Here is an 18344-nt window from a genome sequence, read left to right as displayed (position 1 = left end):
CCATTCGGGCCTCACCCTTCCACCAGCTGTCAGCATCTCCCGAGGTTCCCGCTGCATTGTTGTGTGTGGCCTGTTCACTAACTCTCATCCTTCCATGTGTTGCATCCGGGCTCTTATGGAATCTATAGCACTTTGGGAGCCTGGTAGTTCTTGGTGGAAATCTCTGCACCACCATTCGGCTACCGGCCTCTGAGCCTTCATTTTCTCCTCTGTAAAACTGAGACTGTGCTTCCTGCCCTGCAGGGTTGTTGTGCAGAGGAAATAACCATCTAGCAGAGAGTAAGTGCTCCATAAATGTTTACTTCCCTGCTTTCCACTCAATTCATCCTTTATAGTTATGCTTTTCTAAAATACACTAATTGCCATGTCATTTCTCTGATGAAAAATATTCTGTGGCTCCCTGATGTTTAGAGAATAAAACCTAATGTGTTCCCAGCCTGGCGTTTTGTGTCAGTCACTGTCTTGTGGCAAGTGCCTTCAGCCCGTGCCCTATGCTCCACTCAGCTGGAGAACTTTCCTCCGGGCCTCTCTTGTCTTTCTGTTGAAGGCCTGTACTTTGCTCAAAGCTCAACATGCAACCCAGGTTGTCCAGAAAACTTTCATTGTTTTAAGTAAATCTAGACTCTTCCTATGAACTCAGCACTTGTACCACTTTGATGGCGCTTGGCTCATTGTACCTTGCAAATTTCGGGTCATTTCCTGTCTCCCCTCTGGGTCAAAATTTCCATGATAGCAGGCGGCCCCATTCTTGGTTATTCTTATTGTCATTTTGTCTTTATTTTAAACCTTAAGGTGGTTTCTGATAGGGTCCATTTACTTGATTTAGGCTCTATCTGCTAACAAGACAAAAACGAAGGTTAGTAACTTCCTCCAACAACCTTTCAAATATGTGAAGACAACTTTGTTATTATTGATTGAATGAATATAGGTAGGCACTGTGCTAGCACCCAGACACACAACAATGTGCATGAGTTAAGGGCACCTAGAGGAGTAGAGTTGGGGCAGTAGGTGCTCCTGCAGAGCAGAGTGGCAGATGGCAAATAGCAAGTCAGGATTGTGTGTGTGCTGGGGAGCTCCCTCTGCTGGTGAGGCAGGGACAACTCGGGGGTGGAGGGTGCTGATGTTGGATGTGTTAGGAGAGAGTAAGTTCTCCTGGTCCTAGACCTGACAACTTTTCCAAAACCAAGTCTTTATTTCCATGTAACTCAACTCTGCAGTGAATGTAGCAAAAATTCCTTTTATCTTTTAAAAAAGAGGAAAAATGCTTATGCAGCTTCATATAAAATTAAAATGTAGCTCTAATGTGATATTTGACCTATAGTGTGGGGCCTGTGGGGTGAGGGGGTACCTATAGCTGTGCCCCCACACTGATGCCCTCATACAACCTAGGAATGAATGTCTTCTCAAAGGTCCTGCTACGCACTCAGCTACACTTTTCTTTAAAATGAAAATTAAAGTGCTCCCCATGGCTCAGCTCTTAATGTTCCAAGTAAGTTCCATGGAAATTGCAGTTCCTGGAAGGTCCTAGGCCACACACAGTCTTTTGTGGTCCCAGAGTTCATGAGGTTCCCAGATGTTGGTCAGCTATGCTTTCTTTGCTCAGGGTCCTCATTAAAGGTTCATAAAGTGGGAAGCTTTGCTGCTTTATTTGGGAAGATCCTCACCAAGGATCTATATCATGTGAATGCCCTCCTGTCTACAGGTGAAAGAGTGACTTCCCTCTCTTACTGATGGGGTGGGACAAGGGGCCAAGCTTGTGGGCCCAACATCACCTAGCTCTTCTTCCTTTACTCCTCTGTATGGTCAGCCTTTGGATTTGAGGCCCAGGACCAAGGTTGGCTCCAGAAGGTTAGTTTCAGGACCTGTCTTGCTCTCTTTCTCCAGTCCGTAATATAGGCATACCTGCTCTCCAGGCTCAAATATTACCTCAGGAAAATCCTCTTGTCATGGAGGCCTTGTGGCCCATACGGGGAATCTGACTATGGCCATGATTTGCTGAGCTAGGCTTATCACTAGTAAAGCTGATGGATTTCTCCTTGTCCACCACCTCCTGTGGCTCTTCTCTCAATAGAGTTTACAGTCAGAAGAGGATGGAGAAAGAGGCGTGAATGAATATCATTCCTCAAGTGCCATAGAAGAAAGAGGAACTAGAAAGGCATTGCCAGCAGGCTGGGAGTGGGATGGGCTGAGGGTGAGGAAGGGGCCTGTGATAGGCTGAGGTCTATCCGGGCTCCTGTGGGCTCTTCCAACCACCATTCACTCTATCTCCTGGATTATTTTCTGACTTGTTGGAAAGCTACAAAGATTCTCACCGAAATGAATATAATGCTCTGTTCTTCATTCATTTCCTTTCTTAACCTCTATAACCTTCTGCTCACAAAGGCCACGTTCCTTGAGAGGGACTCACCCTCCTATCTGACACAAATGGTGAATAAGGTTATGTTCAGGTTGGGATCAGTTTCCCGAGTTCTATGAAGCATTCAGCAGCAAGATTTTATTAATAGGGTCATGCATTTAAAGGGCACCTCAAACCTAGGGCTACACTTCCCGGTCTCTTCTGAGGTTCCCAGCTAGCTGATAAATCTCACTTCAACATTGCTATGTATAAGGCCTTGGTGAGGACAAAGGGCTTCTTGCTAACCTTGACTTTGGTCCATGTGGCGAGGTGACACACATGTGTGTGAAAGAGCTATAATAAGAAGCAATGTAGCAAGTCTCTGGAATCCTGGCTCCAGTACTGAGAACCGTGTGACCTTCCACACTTGACTTAACTGCTTGGTGCCTCAGTTTCCTCATTAAAATCTCATGAGGTCGCTTAGAGGATTGAAAGAGCTGTTATTTGTAAGGCATCTGGAACAATGCCTATTCTATAAACATAATAGATAAATGTTTCACCCAATAGTCTATGAATGTATTCAACAGCCCAGCAAAGAGGAGACAGTGTGAAAAAAGTCACTTGGGTATAGATTTTCCTCCCCAAGAATGGCCAGGCCCGAGCTGACACACATGCCAGGCAGATGGAAACATGAACCAAGCCAGGTGGCAGCCTTGCCTGATCTTCTGGCTCCCACCCCAGCTACTTCCTCTACTAATTAGCATGGCATTGGCTTGGATCAAATAGAGCAGATGCCAGAGAGGTTTCTTTCAGGAGCCAATTTCTTCCAGACACTTCAACAGCTGGGTTCCCATCCTTGCATGTTTAAAATCAAGGCAATGTAGAGGGGAGCTCATATGCACGTTGGTGTCAGATAATGACGTCCGATGATCTCACTCGCTGTCACTTCTGTGCGTGCGGGAGGTGAGAAGCAGCAACTTCTCCCAGGGTGGTTCATGCTAGACAAAAGAAGTGACAGCCAATCCTAGGTGTCACAGAATGGCACCTTCTTACCCCACTGCTAGAGTTGTAGGGACCCTTAGGAAAGAGGGACTTTATTCTATATTTTATGATTAAGGGGATCATGACCAAGAGACATGAAGTGATTTTCCCACTTTGTGGGTGTGCACAGGGCCAGAACACAGGTGGACAGGGGAAAAGTCTTTTGACTAAAACCCCTCGCCTAGAAGTTGCAGCAGTCCTGTCAGGAAGCTAGGATACTACACAAGGCCAGAGGAGCCTCCTGGGCACCAAGATAGGGCTTCAAACATAATGCCACATCCATGTGAACTGGACTTCGTGCTACCCTGGTGGGGGAGGGGGGATGGTAGAACTTCCTCTGTCCAAGTCTTGCACGATGTGATCATTAATTGTGATTGTGAATTTAACTGCATTAAGAAATGCCTAGTGGATTACTAAAGCACACTGCTAAGTATATCTTGGTGGGTTACAGAGTTGTCATTTGGGGGCTTATATCTGGTTGCTCTTTCTCCCTGTCTCCCTCTCTGCTTCCTGGCCACTAAGAACTGGATTGTTTGCTTGTCCATACCCTTCCACCATGATGCTCTGCCTCGAAGCCAGCTGGCCAGGGACTGAGTCCTTTGAAAACATAAACCAAATATATTTCCCCTCCTTACACTGTGGATTTTCTCCCAGTCCTAGGAAAGCTAAGATGCACAGTCTAGAGGAAGGTAAATGATGAGAGAAACCAAGAAATTGTAGTTCCAGACAAGGCCTGCGGAGGCTTTGTGTTATTTTGCACATTATTTCTCTGCAAGAAGCCAAGGCAAAGCGGCCTTGTGCCCAAGAGGTTCTCACAGCTTGCTCCAGGAGCCACCGTCGTCTGCCAGACAGAGTTGGAGAAAAGAGAAGCGGGGCAGGGAGATGGCACGCTCTAAGTGGCTCTGCTTTTGGAAGCTCACTCATCACAGTTTGAGAATGTTCCCTTCTGCACAGCTGTAGAAGCCACTCTCAGTTGGGTTGAGAAGCCAGTTGGATCCCACTCTAAACTAAAAGCCCAGATGGATAAGAAGCTTCAAAGATTCACATGGAAAAGTACAAGATGCTGCCCTCGTAACTAGCTTCCTTCCCAGCCTCTCTCCATTGCAACCCACACAGACAGCTCAGAGCGGATCGTCCGCTGGGGGGTGTTAGCTATCCCCAGTCAGGCGGACAAAGTAGAGTAGGCCAGAGGCTGCTACCCCAAGGGAAATGTTGTATGTTTTCAGTTGGCCCAATGGAAGAAAGGGGAGTGGACAGTCTAATTCTTAGATGCCTCTGCAGGCAAATAGTTTTAGACTCTACAGAAAACATCAAATATCTGCTTCGTCATATGCATTGAGATCTTCGGTAAATTCATTTAACATGGGATTTCTATGCGAAATACATAAAATTTCACAGTGACCCCAAGAGACGTAGAAGCACAGAAGTTGAGCCTTAAGTGGCTGGGTCGGAGCTGCACAGCGTGACTTTCTCATGAGAAAGGATAGTGGCAATGTTTGAACTTAAAGAGGAAAAGAGAGTGTGTGGGTAGTGAACATGCAGCTCCGCAGTCATTCTAGACGTAAGCATGGAATAGCCATCCAAGCCGCCTCAATATTCTAAAAGACAAAGGGTCGGGTCCTCTGCTGAAGCACTTTTAAAAGCCACCCTGCTCGAATTTATTGAGATTCTCTGTAATACTGAAAAATCCGAAGCTGTGCGCACACTCGTCAGTGGAGGCTTGCTGAATTTGATACATACATACGTACATACACACATACATACATACAGTGGAATATGTTTTGTGATTATGCAAATTTATATATAGTTATATAATGCTATGAAAAACCCATTAAGTGATCAAAGCAAGGTACAAAACAGTATGATTTTGTAAGAAAAAAATTATAAAAATACATAAGTGCTTTTCTTTAGGAAACAAAAAACTAATAGTATACACCTCTCAGCAGTTATGTCTAGGTTGGGAGAGATGGTAGTATCAAGCAGAGAATTTGATAGCATCTGTTCAACTCTTGTATGCATTCCTAAGTGAATGTAAGTTTTCTCCAGTAGTTCTTTTCCTGGGGCAGGGGGTGAGACAGGGTCTTGCTGTATAGCCCAAGCTGATTCAAACTCACGGCATCTTCCTGCCTCAGCCTCTCAAGTGCAGGTGTACACCACTACACCTGGACCCAGTGAAGTTTTATAATTCAGAAAAATAATGAACAAAAAGTAAGATAATGAACTTTTTGGATATTTGAGACAGAGTAGTAGTTAAGGCTGGGCTTTAGAGCCCTGTGTATCCAAGGCTGCCCTCAAACTCAGCAGTCCTCTTGTCTCAACATTGTAAGCAATGAGATTATGAGTTGAGCCATCACGCCTGGCAAGATAATGAAATATTTTTAAATGTCCACAATGCATGTTGTATTGTAACTTCTGGTATTCCTTTTAGGGCTGTGTTTTAATCACTTCCTCATTGTTGGAACAGAACAGCCAATACCTACGAGTTAAAGGAAGAGAGGGTTATTTTTATGCAGTCTGAGGAGGTTTTAGTCCAGAGTCAGCTGGCTCCAGGGCAGGGTGGCGTGGCAGAGGGCACAGCAGATGAGGAAAAGCTCATGGCATGCAGAATGGAAGACGTGACTGTTGAAGGATATACTGTTGAAGGTATATATATATCCTGCAGAGAGGGCATTATTCTGATGCCAAAATTTCTGCAAAATAAAAATCCTTCCCATTGTACAAAATACAAATAGACACACATGTGCACATGTGTGTGCATATACATGCATATATGTGCATATGTAGGGCACACACAGATGCACAATCACCTCACATAGATAGATAGATAGATAGATAGATAGATAGATAGATAGATAGATAGAGCTCTCTAGGGCACACCCACAGTGACCCACCTCCTCCTGTCAGGCTTCACTTGCCAGCACCACACCCAACTATAAACCCAGCTTTTGCCATGACCCAGTCACCACCCCAAAGCCCCCATCCTCGAGCACATGAGGCTTTGAGGTGACATCTAGATGTAAGCCTTAGCAGGCTGAGTCCTTTTGCCTTTCCTGCTGGAGACCCTGCCCCACTCGGTGTCTTTACATACCTGCAGTGTCATCATGTGGTTCCCCAGCCCCCAACCTCTTAAAGCTCAAAGGCAAGTTGCATTTCCAGGGTTGTCTGTCTCTGGAAGTAGATTTCGAGACCCTTCTGAGTTTTGTGGTTCTGGTTCTGATAAAGTCCCCAGAATGAACAGTTTGGGGTGAGCACTTCGTCTGGTCTCTGTGGAGAACAGTCACTCCATGGGGTAGCGCTTACCCAGGGGACAAGGCTGGCCGAGAACGGAGGACTGGTGGAAATGAAAACAGCAGCTGCATTTTTTTCTTGCCCTTAAGAACAATTTTTCTAACCTCACTTAAAGCTTTCCATTTCTAATATTACACCTTACATATAGAAAGCAATTTTAACTTCTCCAAGCCTTTTCACATGTATTATTATCACTCTTCAAAATAATCCTGCAGAGAGGGCATTATTCTGATGCTGAATTTCTGAAAAATAAAAATGCTTCCTGAAATCCAAGGTACCACTTGAAATATAAAGTAGGAGCAAATAGGCACAGTGCATGACTGCTCACACATGTACACGCACGCACACACACACACACACACAGACAAATGTACACACACACACAGTTGCACACACACCTCAGTATCCATGTCACAATTTAGGAGGTGTGCAGGCAAGTTGGAGGACCAGACAAAGAGCTCACTCCATTCCCCTCCAGGTTGCCAAGTCCATATTTCTCTTACAGGGTCCATAACATGAAGTCCTATTTCTTCAAGTAATGTAGAAATGATGTTCAGTGCTGTGTATCAAAAAAAGAAAAGGAGACCCCCCTGCCAGTGCCAACTCTTGAGAAAGCTATGGTCTTGCTGAACACAAACTAAAATGGGGCATAAGACAAGAGATTTTCTCTGTAGTTGGCTGTTGAGTTTCTTGTGTCAGACCATGGAAGTTGTTGTTTTGTTTTGTTTGTTTTGTTTGGGCGGAACCAGGGATTGAATTCAGGCCCTTGCGCTTGCCAGGGAATCGCTTATTCTACTGAGCCATCTCTCCTGGCCCTCATGGAAATTTTCAGGATTCAAAATAAGTGAGGATTATCTTGAGCTGAGTACACTTAGGTTGGACTAAAAAGGATGACTTCAAGGACTCTATCAAGAACTGGGTGGGGCATGGGTAGGTCACAGTTCAGTCACGGTGACCGAATGATGGCACTTTGATCCAGATGAGCTTGAAGAGGCTCTTGTTTTAGTATGAGGGTCCAGGGCCATTGATCTTGTGATCAAATCTAAGCATGCTATGAGTGGCAGTGAGCATAGATACGTAAGTGAGAGACATTACATGGTGAAAATTTGAAGCCACAAGATGTCCAGAAGCTATTACTTTATGTGGCAATGTTTCCATGCATGTTCTGGCTGCGGAGTGGACATCAACCTGGAAACACGTTTTTTCTTTGTCATGTAATGTAATGTAACACTAAGAAGGTAATTATTGTGTGTCTACCTGTCGTGTTAGTTCTCCAGGATGACTATAAGAAAACACCACAGATTGCATGGCTTAAACAACAGAAATTTATTTCCAGGCAGTTCTGGAGGCCAGAAGTTCAAGTTCAGCCTGCTAGCAAGAGGGTTCTCCTAAACCTCTTTTCCTTCATTGTTCCTTGTGCAGGGATAGGTGAGCCCTTGGCCTCTGTTTATGTCCTGATCTCTTCTGAGAAGGACACAAGGGCTGGGGAGATAGCTCATGGGCCGGCAAGATAGCTCAGTGGACTAAGAGCCTGCTTAGGCAAGTGCAGGGACCAGGGTTTGATCCCAGGTCCTGCATGCCAGGCTGGTTCTGCACTGGGGCATGCTGAGCTGATGAATGAGTTCTGACGTTGTGGCACACACCTATAATCCCAGCACTAGTGAGGCTGAAAACAGGAGGATCATTACGAGTCCAAGCTGCGTAGTAAGACCCTGTACCAAATACATAAATGGAAAAGTAAAAGAAGGACACAGGTCAGAGTGGATCACAGCCCACCCTGATGACTTCACATAAGCTCCATTTTTATGTTTTTGTATTGTTTGTTTATTTAGGTGGTGTTGGGGATCAAACTCCTCACCTTGTGTATGGTAGGCAAGACTGCCACAAAGCCTCACATCCCAGATCTTAAAGCCGAGGTTTTATGCTACACATATTACTATCTATAACTATATAGAGCTGCTACTTTTTAGAAAAATTATTAGTACATGTTTTTGGTAATGGTTACATTCATTGTGAAAATTGACACATGTATATGACACATATTTTTTCAGTTTCCCCTTCACCTCCACCCTCATTTAAAAAAATTTTTTTTGCCAGAATCAAATTTATTTATTTTTAAGTTATTTTCAAGTTCATTATTATAAACACAGATTAACAGCCCTCAAAATATATAGAACTCATAAAAACAATTATACTAAATCAAGGTTCACTTTTCGATACACTGGTCACTCTGGATTGCAATAACTTCCCGACTACCTTTTTATAGGCCTCATCTCCAGATATTTGAGGTACTGATTCAGTTAAAGCGTCAACATGAATATTTCTAGGACACAGTTCAGTTCATATACCAGCATTTCCAGGTTTTCCGGGCACCATATAGATGCATACAAGCCAATGGATGGTTATAAGCTAGGTCCAGGGGAATTGGTTCCTGGGCTCCCCAGGGATACCGAAATTGTGGCTGTTCAAGTCTCATGTAAAATTTACATAAAATAGCCATATATCCATCCCCTGTGTCCTTTAAATCATTTCTAGATTACTTGTAATATCTAATATAATATAAATGCTATATAAATAATTGTTGTACTGCGTTGCTGCTGAAATGATCGCAGGGGAACCATCTGCACATGTTCAGCACAAACAAAATCTTTCCTTGCATCACCCACCTATGAAATCCAACTATATTCGCTGTAGAAGTGATGCCAACTTGCATGAATGGGACAGTCCTTTTAGCTGCTTGAGCTGGGGACGCTGCATTACTGTGGCATAACCCTCTCACAGTGGAGAATAGCTTTGTGGTGGAAAGACAGCCTCAGAAATACAACATCCTCCCTGTCCCAGAGGGATGGCTGCTGGACTCCGCTCCTGGCGCTGTCTCCTCTTTTAGCATTTGTAGGGGCTGCAGAGTGATAAATGACTTTGTCCTAACTCAGTGCTCCATCGCTGCCAGTGTGTTCTTTTCCCAAACATGCCGCCCGCCATCCCTTGCCTCATCCCCGTGATTTCTTAAGGTGCCTTTTGCCGTGAAACCTTGTGACCTGCCTGTTGACAGCTGATGATGCAATGGAGTATAATTTGGTGGTAATTTAGATTCCATGCGGGTCTGAACATAGCTATAAAGCATTTCTGAGAGCTGGATGCTGCTGGGGCATTTAATCTAAGAAAGGGAAGGATTTAGTACACGCCGGCTTCCCAGGGTGCATGTGACACCATTGAGGAAGCGAGGATTCTTTTGTCTGTTTGCTGATTTATTCCTTTATGGTTTTAAAGATTGGGTGGGGATTGGAGGGGGCTATCTGAGGAAGGACTTGAGCTGCGACTGCTTAGACACCTGCCATGCGCATCCACGTGGGCACTTCTGCAGCACCAGCTTTGCAGAAACCTGTAGGGCTCGGGTCAGAATAGATCCCCTCATCCCACATAGCAACAAGGGAGTGGGCCAGGGTTAGGGACACTCGGGCATCAATCCCAGGAACAGAAAATGTCACACAGATGGATTTCGAGTTCTAGAAAGCTGGAGAAATTATGTACCAGTGAAGTTTTAGGCACAACCTGGTCACACAAGGAATAGAGTTTTGGGAAAATGCCTGTGCGCACAACATACAACTGCTCTGGATCCCTCTGAGAATCTCCATGGAGGCCTTGGTTTCCTAGGAGATGGCATCTTGAATTAGTAAGAGCATCTCTGCTGCTAGCCTGAGGCCTAAATGTTGACGCTATTTCTCTACAGGGTCCACTTCTGGGGCATTACTGCTGTGCAGTATACACTCTTCTCTGAGAATTCCCTACCCTCCTCCTCCTGCTTAGGCTCATCTGGCGGCAACCACAGGTGGCGCCATCTTGTCTGCTTTGTGCATCTACAATTAGTGCTCTGAAAGAGGCTGAGCAAGAGTTAACACCATAACTCTGCATAGCAACTTGACACGATGGTCATTAACCTTTAGGGAGCTACTGGGTTGCTGATTAAGTGTTCCCTGGTGACATTTCGGGGTTACAGAAGAATCAGCCACTCCCAAACAGTGTTATCCTGGCTTGGCATTTCTTAACGTCAGAATGCATTCCAAGACCCAAGTTTCTGTGTTTCTATTAGCAAAGACATCATGCTTTCTGTAGCTCACAAGCAGGGGTTCCCTGCAGCAGGCTCTGCTGGACTCCCTGGTGGCCCCAGGGTGGAGGGCAGGATGTTGAAGAAGCTGTAGATAGGTAGGGTGGCTAATTCTCTTCCCAGCCCAGGACTTCCCAGTTATAGAACAGGAAGCCACATCTTCCGGAAACCTTTCTCCCTGAACAGGCAGGGATAGTTGGTCTCCCTGCAAAAGGAGTAAAACTTTGAAAAGCAAGTCAGGAAATGGCAATTCTGGCTTGTGGGGTGTTGCAGTCCATTTTTGGATGCTCTTACACAATATAGTCATGTGATCAATGATGTTTTGGCCAGCAGCACCACATATAGGACAATGGCCCACTAACAGTATAAAGGAGCTTTAAAACTTCCTGTCTCCTAGGAACGTCATACACCACGCTGATGTTCACACAGTCATAAGATCGCATGATGATGCATTCATCAGAACCTGTCCCCATCATGAAGTGACACATGACTGTACCTGAGACTGGAAATGTGTAAAGATAGTTTATTTGGCTCATGGTTCTGGAGCCCAGGGTGCCCAAGAGCATGGCCCCAGCATCTGGTGTGGGCTTGATGCTGCTTCATAACCGGGTGGGTGGCTTGCTAGGGAGAGAAAGAGCAAGCATGTCTGCTCAGGTGTCTCTGCCTCTTATGGCACTACTACTGTCATCATGAGAGCCCCAACTTCATCGCCTCCCTACCTCCAAGTGTCCTTAACATATGAATTTGGAAATTGAGTTTCCAACACTTAAACTTTTAGCGACAGTGCCAACCATAGCACAGGGAATGGTACTGAAAATCCGTGTGTGGTCAGGGAACACCATGAATGTCCCATGTCCCTGGGACAGAATGTAGGAATAGAGAAATACTCACATGAATCAGTCATGTGCTGAGGGTGGTTCCCGGAAGAGGACGGGGTTGGTGCCAGAGAGAGGGCAACACAGGACAAGAAGAGAGCCAGGTACCAGAAGGTCTGAGAAGCCAAATGTAGGCTGAGAAGCTCCTAGAAGACCGAGGGGGAACAGCCAGAGAGGTGCAAGGAAGCCTGTTTTCAGAGCAGCTTGGAAACTGAAGGAAGTTAGCTAAGCTGGCGGAAGTTGTCTAGTAGCCAAGAAACAAAAACTAGCAAGAAAACTAGAGTGTAGTATTTGGCAACCAGAGAAATATTAATTAGAGATGGCAGCCATGTAAAGGAGATGGATGAGGAAACTGTATTTGCTGTTGGTGCAGGAATCTGGGCTGGGCGTGAAAACAAGTTCCTCTCTTTTATCCGCCCTGGAGTGGAAGGAACCGCCAGGGGGCAGTAACCCCAGAATTCTGCATAGCTTCCTCCTCCTCTCCAGCCAGGTGTTGACTCAGGAAGGAGATGAGTATCCAGAGCAGGATGGAGAGCCACAAGGGGCGCTGTGTATCCAATTCACCATAAGGACTTCAGGTGGGGCAGACACCAAAGGAAGCAGGGGCCATGGCAAAGGGCAGCACGTATGAGTACAGAACTCATCACTCCATGCACCAGGGCTTCTTGCTCCCAGGTGGAACCTCTGACTAGGTCCACAAAAACCGTGGGGTCTAGAGGGGAGCCGCTCTCTGCATACAATTCTCAGCCTGCAGCTGCTTGGGGTGGTGCCATTTTTCTCCCTAACTGGACCCCAAACTCCGAGCCCATGCCGGTGGGAATCCTGGCACAGAGTAGCTAATTTGTTTTTATTTCTCATCCCAGCCAGTTTCAACTGGCTGGCTGCCACTGTCTGCCTGGAGGGTTGCATTTGAGGAGTCTGAGGCCCTTTGCAGGAACAGCAGGACTGAGGGCTGAGATTGATGAACTCTTGCTGCCAACAATGTGGATTTTTACTAATAGAGCAGCCATTGGACTTGCTGTCCAAAGGAGAGTTCCTGTAAAAGGCTCCCCTTGAAAATGGGCAAGACCAGTGGTTTGCAGAGATATTTGAGTCTCTAAAATCTTTTGTTCCGATGAAGTGACCCATGGTAACAGATCAAGGCAGGGCTGCTTTGCTGTAAGAGAGGAGAGCGATGTGGCAGTCTCTTCTACCTTTTCTTTTCCTGAGACATCTCTTAGAATGTGACTTGAAAACTACCAGGCCAAGTACTACTGCAGAAGAAGACAGAATCTTTCTGGGGGTGACAGTTGAGCTGAGATCCATGGGGAGCCAGAAGGCCATCATGGCATGAGAACCGCAAGTGCAAAAGACTTGTGGTAAAACATGTTTGGCGGGCGTGAAGCACAGAATGCTCTCTAGTGTGGCCAGAGTGTAGTCCATGGGAAGGGGGATCGATGTGGGAATCTCCACCCAATAGGTAGGTGGAAGCCACTTTGGTAAGGCCAGGTGAGCAGGATGCAGGAGTTTGAGTTGTATTTATTGGAAGCTGTTGAAGAAGGAAAAGCATCATAAACTGATTAAATTCTAAAAGCATCACTAGGTGCTGTATGGGGCAGAAGTAGAAAGGATGCCAGTGAGCCATTGCAGTGGCTCATGTAAGAAAGGATGGAAACCTGACTTGGATGGTGGCAGTGAACTTTTCAGTTACAGGTGGAGGGAAGGGTATGTAGTGCACTATCTCATCACAGGCATGGATTTCCAGGTCAGTGGGGGCACAAACACCTAATGACCCCCCTTCTGTTTATATCCTGTCAGTATCCTGTTCTGTCAATACCCACTTCCATGGGAAACCCTCCCTCATCCAGCGTTACTGTCTGTACCAGAGTTACTCTTACCATCGTATTCCTTCTTTTCCTACCTGACTAGACTTGGTAAGGACCTTAAAATCATCTACCCTGGTGCCCTGACTTCCCAGATGACAGGTCCAGCACTGATGATAAACCCAGCTCTCTTCATCCCTAGTCTGGTACTCTTTTCATTGCATCCTCAACTTTTCATGTATGCATGTCTCTACCCGTACTAGATCATAAGCTCCTTTTTTTTTTTTAGTTTTTCACTTTAGATTTAATTAAAGATTCTTAAGAGCAGGGATGATGTTTTATTCTCCCTTGGGTCTTGCCAGCATGTAGCATGGGGCTTGGTCCATAGACAGTTGGCAAATACCTGCTACTCATCTATTCTGCATTCTGGGGAGCCCACTACCACAGGAAATGCTCCACATACCATCAGAGATAACCTGCCCCTCTACACCAAACCTGACACTGCTTATTACAGCCACCACTGCTGCCATCATGCTGCCAGGTCAGGGTGACTCTTGGGGCTGCTCACAGCCACTGTTCCCAGTACAGACAAGATCCTTGCTCCCAGCAGAAGTTGAGCTTACTTACTTCTTACTTACTTCTCTGTAACTCCAGTGAGTATTGGAATATGGTTGGAATTAGGCCAAAACCCATAAAACCATGTTGGGGGGAGGTTCTACTAAGAAGCTATGATTATAGATTATGCATTATTGGGGCCAGGGAGATGGCTCAGTAGAGTAAGCACTTGCCTGGCAAGCACAAAGGCCTGAGTTCAATCCCCAGTTCCACCAAAAAATAAAAAATATAGATTATGCATTATTACCATTGCCTTTCCTGGATCTCCCTAGGTGCTCATGAGAAACACAATAACAAGGACTAAAGCTCTAGCCTTTGAGGCCATGGTCTATGGCTTCATGTGTCCCATCAAGAGGGCTGAATATAGACTTTTCTGAGCAGAAGTCCCCATGTATGTGTTAGTAGCTCTTGCCAGCCCTGTGTCATTTGCCCAAAGCATTGTTTCACTTTTAGTGAATGTAGGAGGCTGCATCCTGGGCTGTGATAGATGCTCTGTCCTTTCATTGACACATATTCTAAACAAATCCATTTAAGATTTGTATTTCCTTCCTCAACGGCCCCACCGAACGTCACCAAAGGCCTGGGGAAAGCTCTGGCACCCTGAGCTCTCCAGTTCGCTGCCCCTCTACATCACATCAGTGAATTCAGTCATCCAGGGCACTTGCCCCACTTTGGTTTTCCTTGTCCCTCACTCTCTGGGTCTGGACTGATATGTGTCAAAGCACATCATTTATGAACTGATCAGAATACAGTGCTTAGGAAGAGAATGCATTACTCACTTGGTCCATTGCTTGAGAATCTATATACCTGCATCTGTCCATTTCTAATTAAGATATACTTTCCCATTTGTATTTGTAATTAGAAAAGTACATAAAAATATAAAACCTCATTCATAATAAATAGAAAAGAGTAGCATACCTGGAAACAAAGCTTGTCTGGAATGATCTATCTTTGTGGAAGGGAATTTCCTAGGAAATTTCATAGGTGGCCTGCTGAAAATGTCATTTTAAGTGAGAATAGTGGGATTTTCCAATCTATGAGGGTATTGACAAGAGGAATTTGGGGAGATATGAGACAGGGTCTCACTATGTAGTTCAGGCTATCTTTGAACTCACTCAAGCTGGCCTCACGCACACAGTTATCCTCCTGTCTTACCCTCCTAAGTGCCACCATGCACAGCTTATGACAAGAAGAATTTTTCAAAACGTGCAAAATCACAGGAGAATTGGCAGGGAGATGCCTGTGTTAACATTCAGCTTTCCATCCATGGTACTCAATACCTGAGAAAGCCAGCTAAGGGGCAAATGCTTATCTTGGCTCATGGTTTCAGAGGCTTCAGTCCATGGTGGTCTGGCTCTGTGGCTTTGGAGTGGGGAGAGAAACAACATCATGGCAGTGGGAGTTATGGAGGAGGGGGTTACTCACCTGATAGCTGCCAGGAAACAAAGAGAAAGGGAAAAAAGCCAGAGAGAAAGAGGCCAGGGACAAGATATAGCCTCAAAGTCACTCCCCTAGTGACTCACCTTATAGAATTAGTCCCTTTCTCCCAATAGGCCATCTGGCTATGAACTCACCAATGGGTTAATCCACTGATGAAGTTAGAGACCTCAAGACCTTATCACTCCCAACCCCTCCCACCTCCAAACACTGCTCTCTGGGGACTAAACCCCTAGTATGAGCCTTGGGCAATATACCAGAGCCATACCATATGGATGCCCCTATTAACTCTTAACATAGCATGTATTATATTATCAAGAAGTTGAGTCTGGCCCACTTGGTAATTAGCCCCACCAGGGCCTTATCTTGCCACTCACAATTTATCTCCCACACCCGTTGTGTCTTGCCCAACCTCCTGGCATAATATGCCATCAAATTATGTACATCAAGAGCTTTCAGCACAGGAGCCTTGAGGGGACCACTGCTCTTTTGAAGTAGAGCTTCTCTTACAAAACTAATCTTTGGACTTAATAATGAGACTAGTGCTACTGCTGATGAAAATGTCCCCCTTTTCCACATAGATATGTTTTCTATCCAGTCCTTATGGGACCTCAGTCAGATCCAGAGCTTTCCTTTATAAGAGGCTACCTCAGCCCTTATCCCTGGCCTAGAACTTTCTGTCCTGCTTCAGATCCATGTTTCTCTCAGTGCCTCCATCCTCCTTAGGCTGCTCAGGTTTAAATTTATGTCACCACTAGGTGACATCAAATGTTGCACTTGAGTACACACATGTGTGCGCGCACACACACATCTCTAAATCTAAATGTTAGGAATTATGTCCTTGCATACTCAACGATCGTTTCCCTGGCCAGCAGTTGGAGGCATAACGGCAGTGTGTGAACTTATATTTGTTTGACTTGGTTTATTTGAAACTGCCAAGACATACCTGTCTTCTGTCCTGCCACCGCTGCTCAGTGGCTGTCCCCTTGTTTGGGCCCAGAAGCTGTACCTCTTCTGTCTCCCCCCACCAAGCCCCTCTGCCCTGCCCCAGGATTCCAGCAGGCTGCTCCACAGAAGTCATCAAAAAAAATTCCCAAACCAAAAGGTCCCCGTGCGTTCCCCTGGGAGACTATGATTTGAAAGTCTGGGCTGAGACCTGTTTCACCCAGGGAACTATCAGCGAATTCATTTTGACCCTAGGGTGGAATACAGGCAAACCTAGATGGTTCGTTACTCCTGCAAGCCTGAGACCCCTGTTCTCACAGGTGATGTTGGTACCATGTATGCATATGGATACCACTGTCGTAACCACACACACATGCATGCACATGCATGTGACATATTTCAAGTGCATGCATATGCACATGCGCCCTAAAACGTACATAAAGACACACAGAACATATTTTGGTTATACTATGTTTGCATCCAGTTAACCCCCTGATAATATTTGTAGTTGTCTCTATAAATAATCATTCCACAAACGTCACTCCCTAGGCCATTGTAATCTCCAGGCTCTGTGCCCACCTTACAGAGCCTCATACCTGCTTGGTGATGACGGCAGCAGCCTCCTTGCTGTCCCCCTGCCTCTGGACCGTCCTCTGGACCTCAGCCTTCATGGCCTTTGGAAATGCAGATTATTGCAAAGAATTTCAGAGGGCTCGTTTCCTATGGAGAGTACTTTGGAAAAATGTTTTCTTAAGGGAACAAGGAAATGATACAGAAAATCTGAGAAGACAAACTGAAAAGGAACATTTTCTCTTGGTGGCCAGAGTCATTGGTGAATAGATGACAGGAATACTTAACATTGTACAAGATGTTCTATATAAGAAAGAAAAAAGGGTTATTTTTTCCCATCAAAGAAGTACCACATGAGATCTTTCTGTATCTCCAAAGAAAGACAATGAGTTCAAAGTGATTTAGAGAGAAAGGAACTGAACAATTCCCTGCCTCATTCCACTCTATAGGAAACGCTAATGAGACATGGATTTGGGATATTTTCCCAAATAAGAGACTTCCTGAGTTTGTCAAAGATTGGAAAATTATTAGAGAATAAGGAAATGACGGTCATTGGGTATTCTTCTCCCTGCAGGGACCTTCAGATGGCCCTTGGTAGTAGCCTGCTCTTACCTGGATCTCCTCACGTCCACTTAAGAAAACTGAAAACATAGTAATCCTAACGTCTCTCTTTCTTTCCCCTTTTCCCTTTCTCCTCCCTTTCCCCACCCCATGTTTGTTTCCTTTCTTCTCCAGGAACCTTCTGCATCATTTCACTGTGCACCTGTGTGGCTGGGATCAACTTCGAGCTGTCGCGCTACCCACGCTACCTGTACGGACTCCCTGATGACATCAGCCATGGCTACGGATGGTCCATGTTCTGTGCGTGGGGGGGCCTGGGCCTCACACTCATCTCGGGATTCTTCTGTACCTTGGCCCCCTCTGTCCAACCTGTCCCGAGGACCAACTGCCCTAAATCCAGACCCGAAAATGGGACAGTGTGCTAAAATACAAACCCATACACACACACACACATATATATATATATAAATATATATATAATATACATATATAAAACAAACCTAAATCAAGACGATGCCAGTGCCAAGATAGAGTTGAGCTGGCTCAGGCACCTGCATCTCGCCGGACTTCGTGTTGTTTCTTCATCAAGGTGGGGACAGCGTTCCCGTCCTGTGGCTCTTCCATCGATTCCTGACTTTTGGCTTCATGGTTTTTTGAAGACAGAGCGAACGTCACCTCTGGGGGTGGCACCTTGATCCCCGTCACTCCTGCGGATGTGATGGTGAGCTGGAAGGGACAGTGGCAGTGGTCTGAAGTAACCCACGTGTAGA

At 45.6% G+C, this 18344-nt stretch overlaps 1 protein-coding gene across 1 annotated transcript in view; it reads left to right on the top strand.

The window, feature by feature from the left end:
• Positions 1-17999, top strand: part of LOC101561616 (transmembrane protein 178B) — a 58623-nt gene extending 40624 nt beyond the window's left edge. Inside the window, exon 3 of the mRNA XM_023712757.1 lies at positions 17749-17999. Coding sequence (XP_023568525.1) covers positions 17749-17999 — 251 coding nt within the window. The remainder of the gene's footprint in view (positions 1-17748) is intronic.
• The last annotated feature ends 345 nt before the right edge of the window (positions 18000-18344 follow it).

This window comes from Octodon degus, unplaced genomic scaffold, assembly GCF_000260255.1.
Source record: "Octodon degus isolate 3935 unplaced genomic scaffold, OctDeg1.0 scaffold00027, whole genome shotgun sequence".
NCBI lineage: Eukaryota > Metazoa > Chordata > Mammalia > Rodentia > Octodontidae > Octodon > Octodon degus.
Note: the sequence above shows the minus strand (reverse complement) of the source record. Positions and strands in the feature narration are given on the sequence as shown.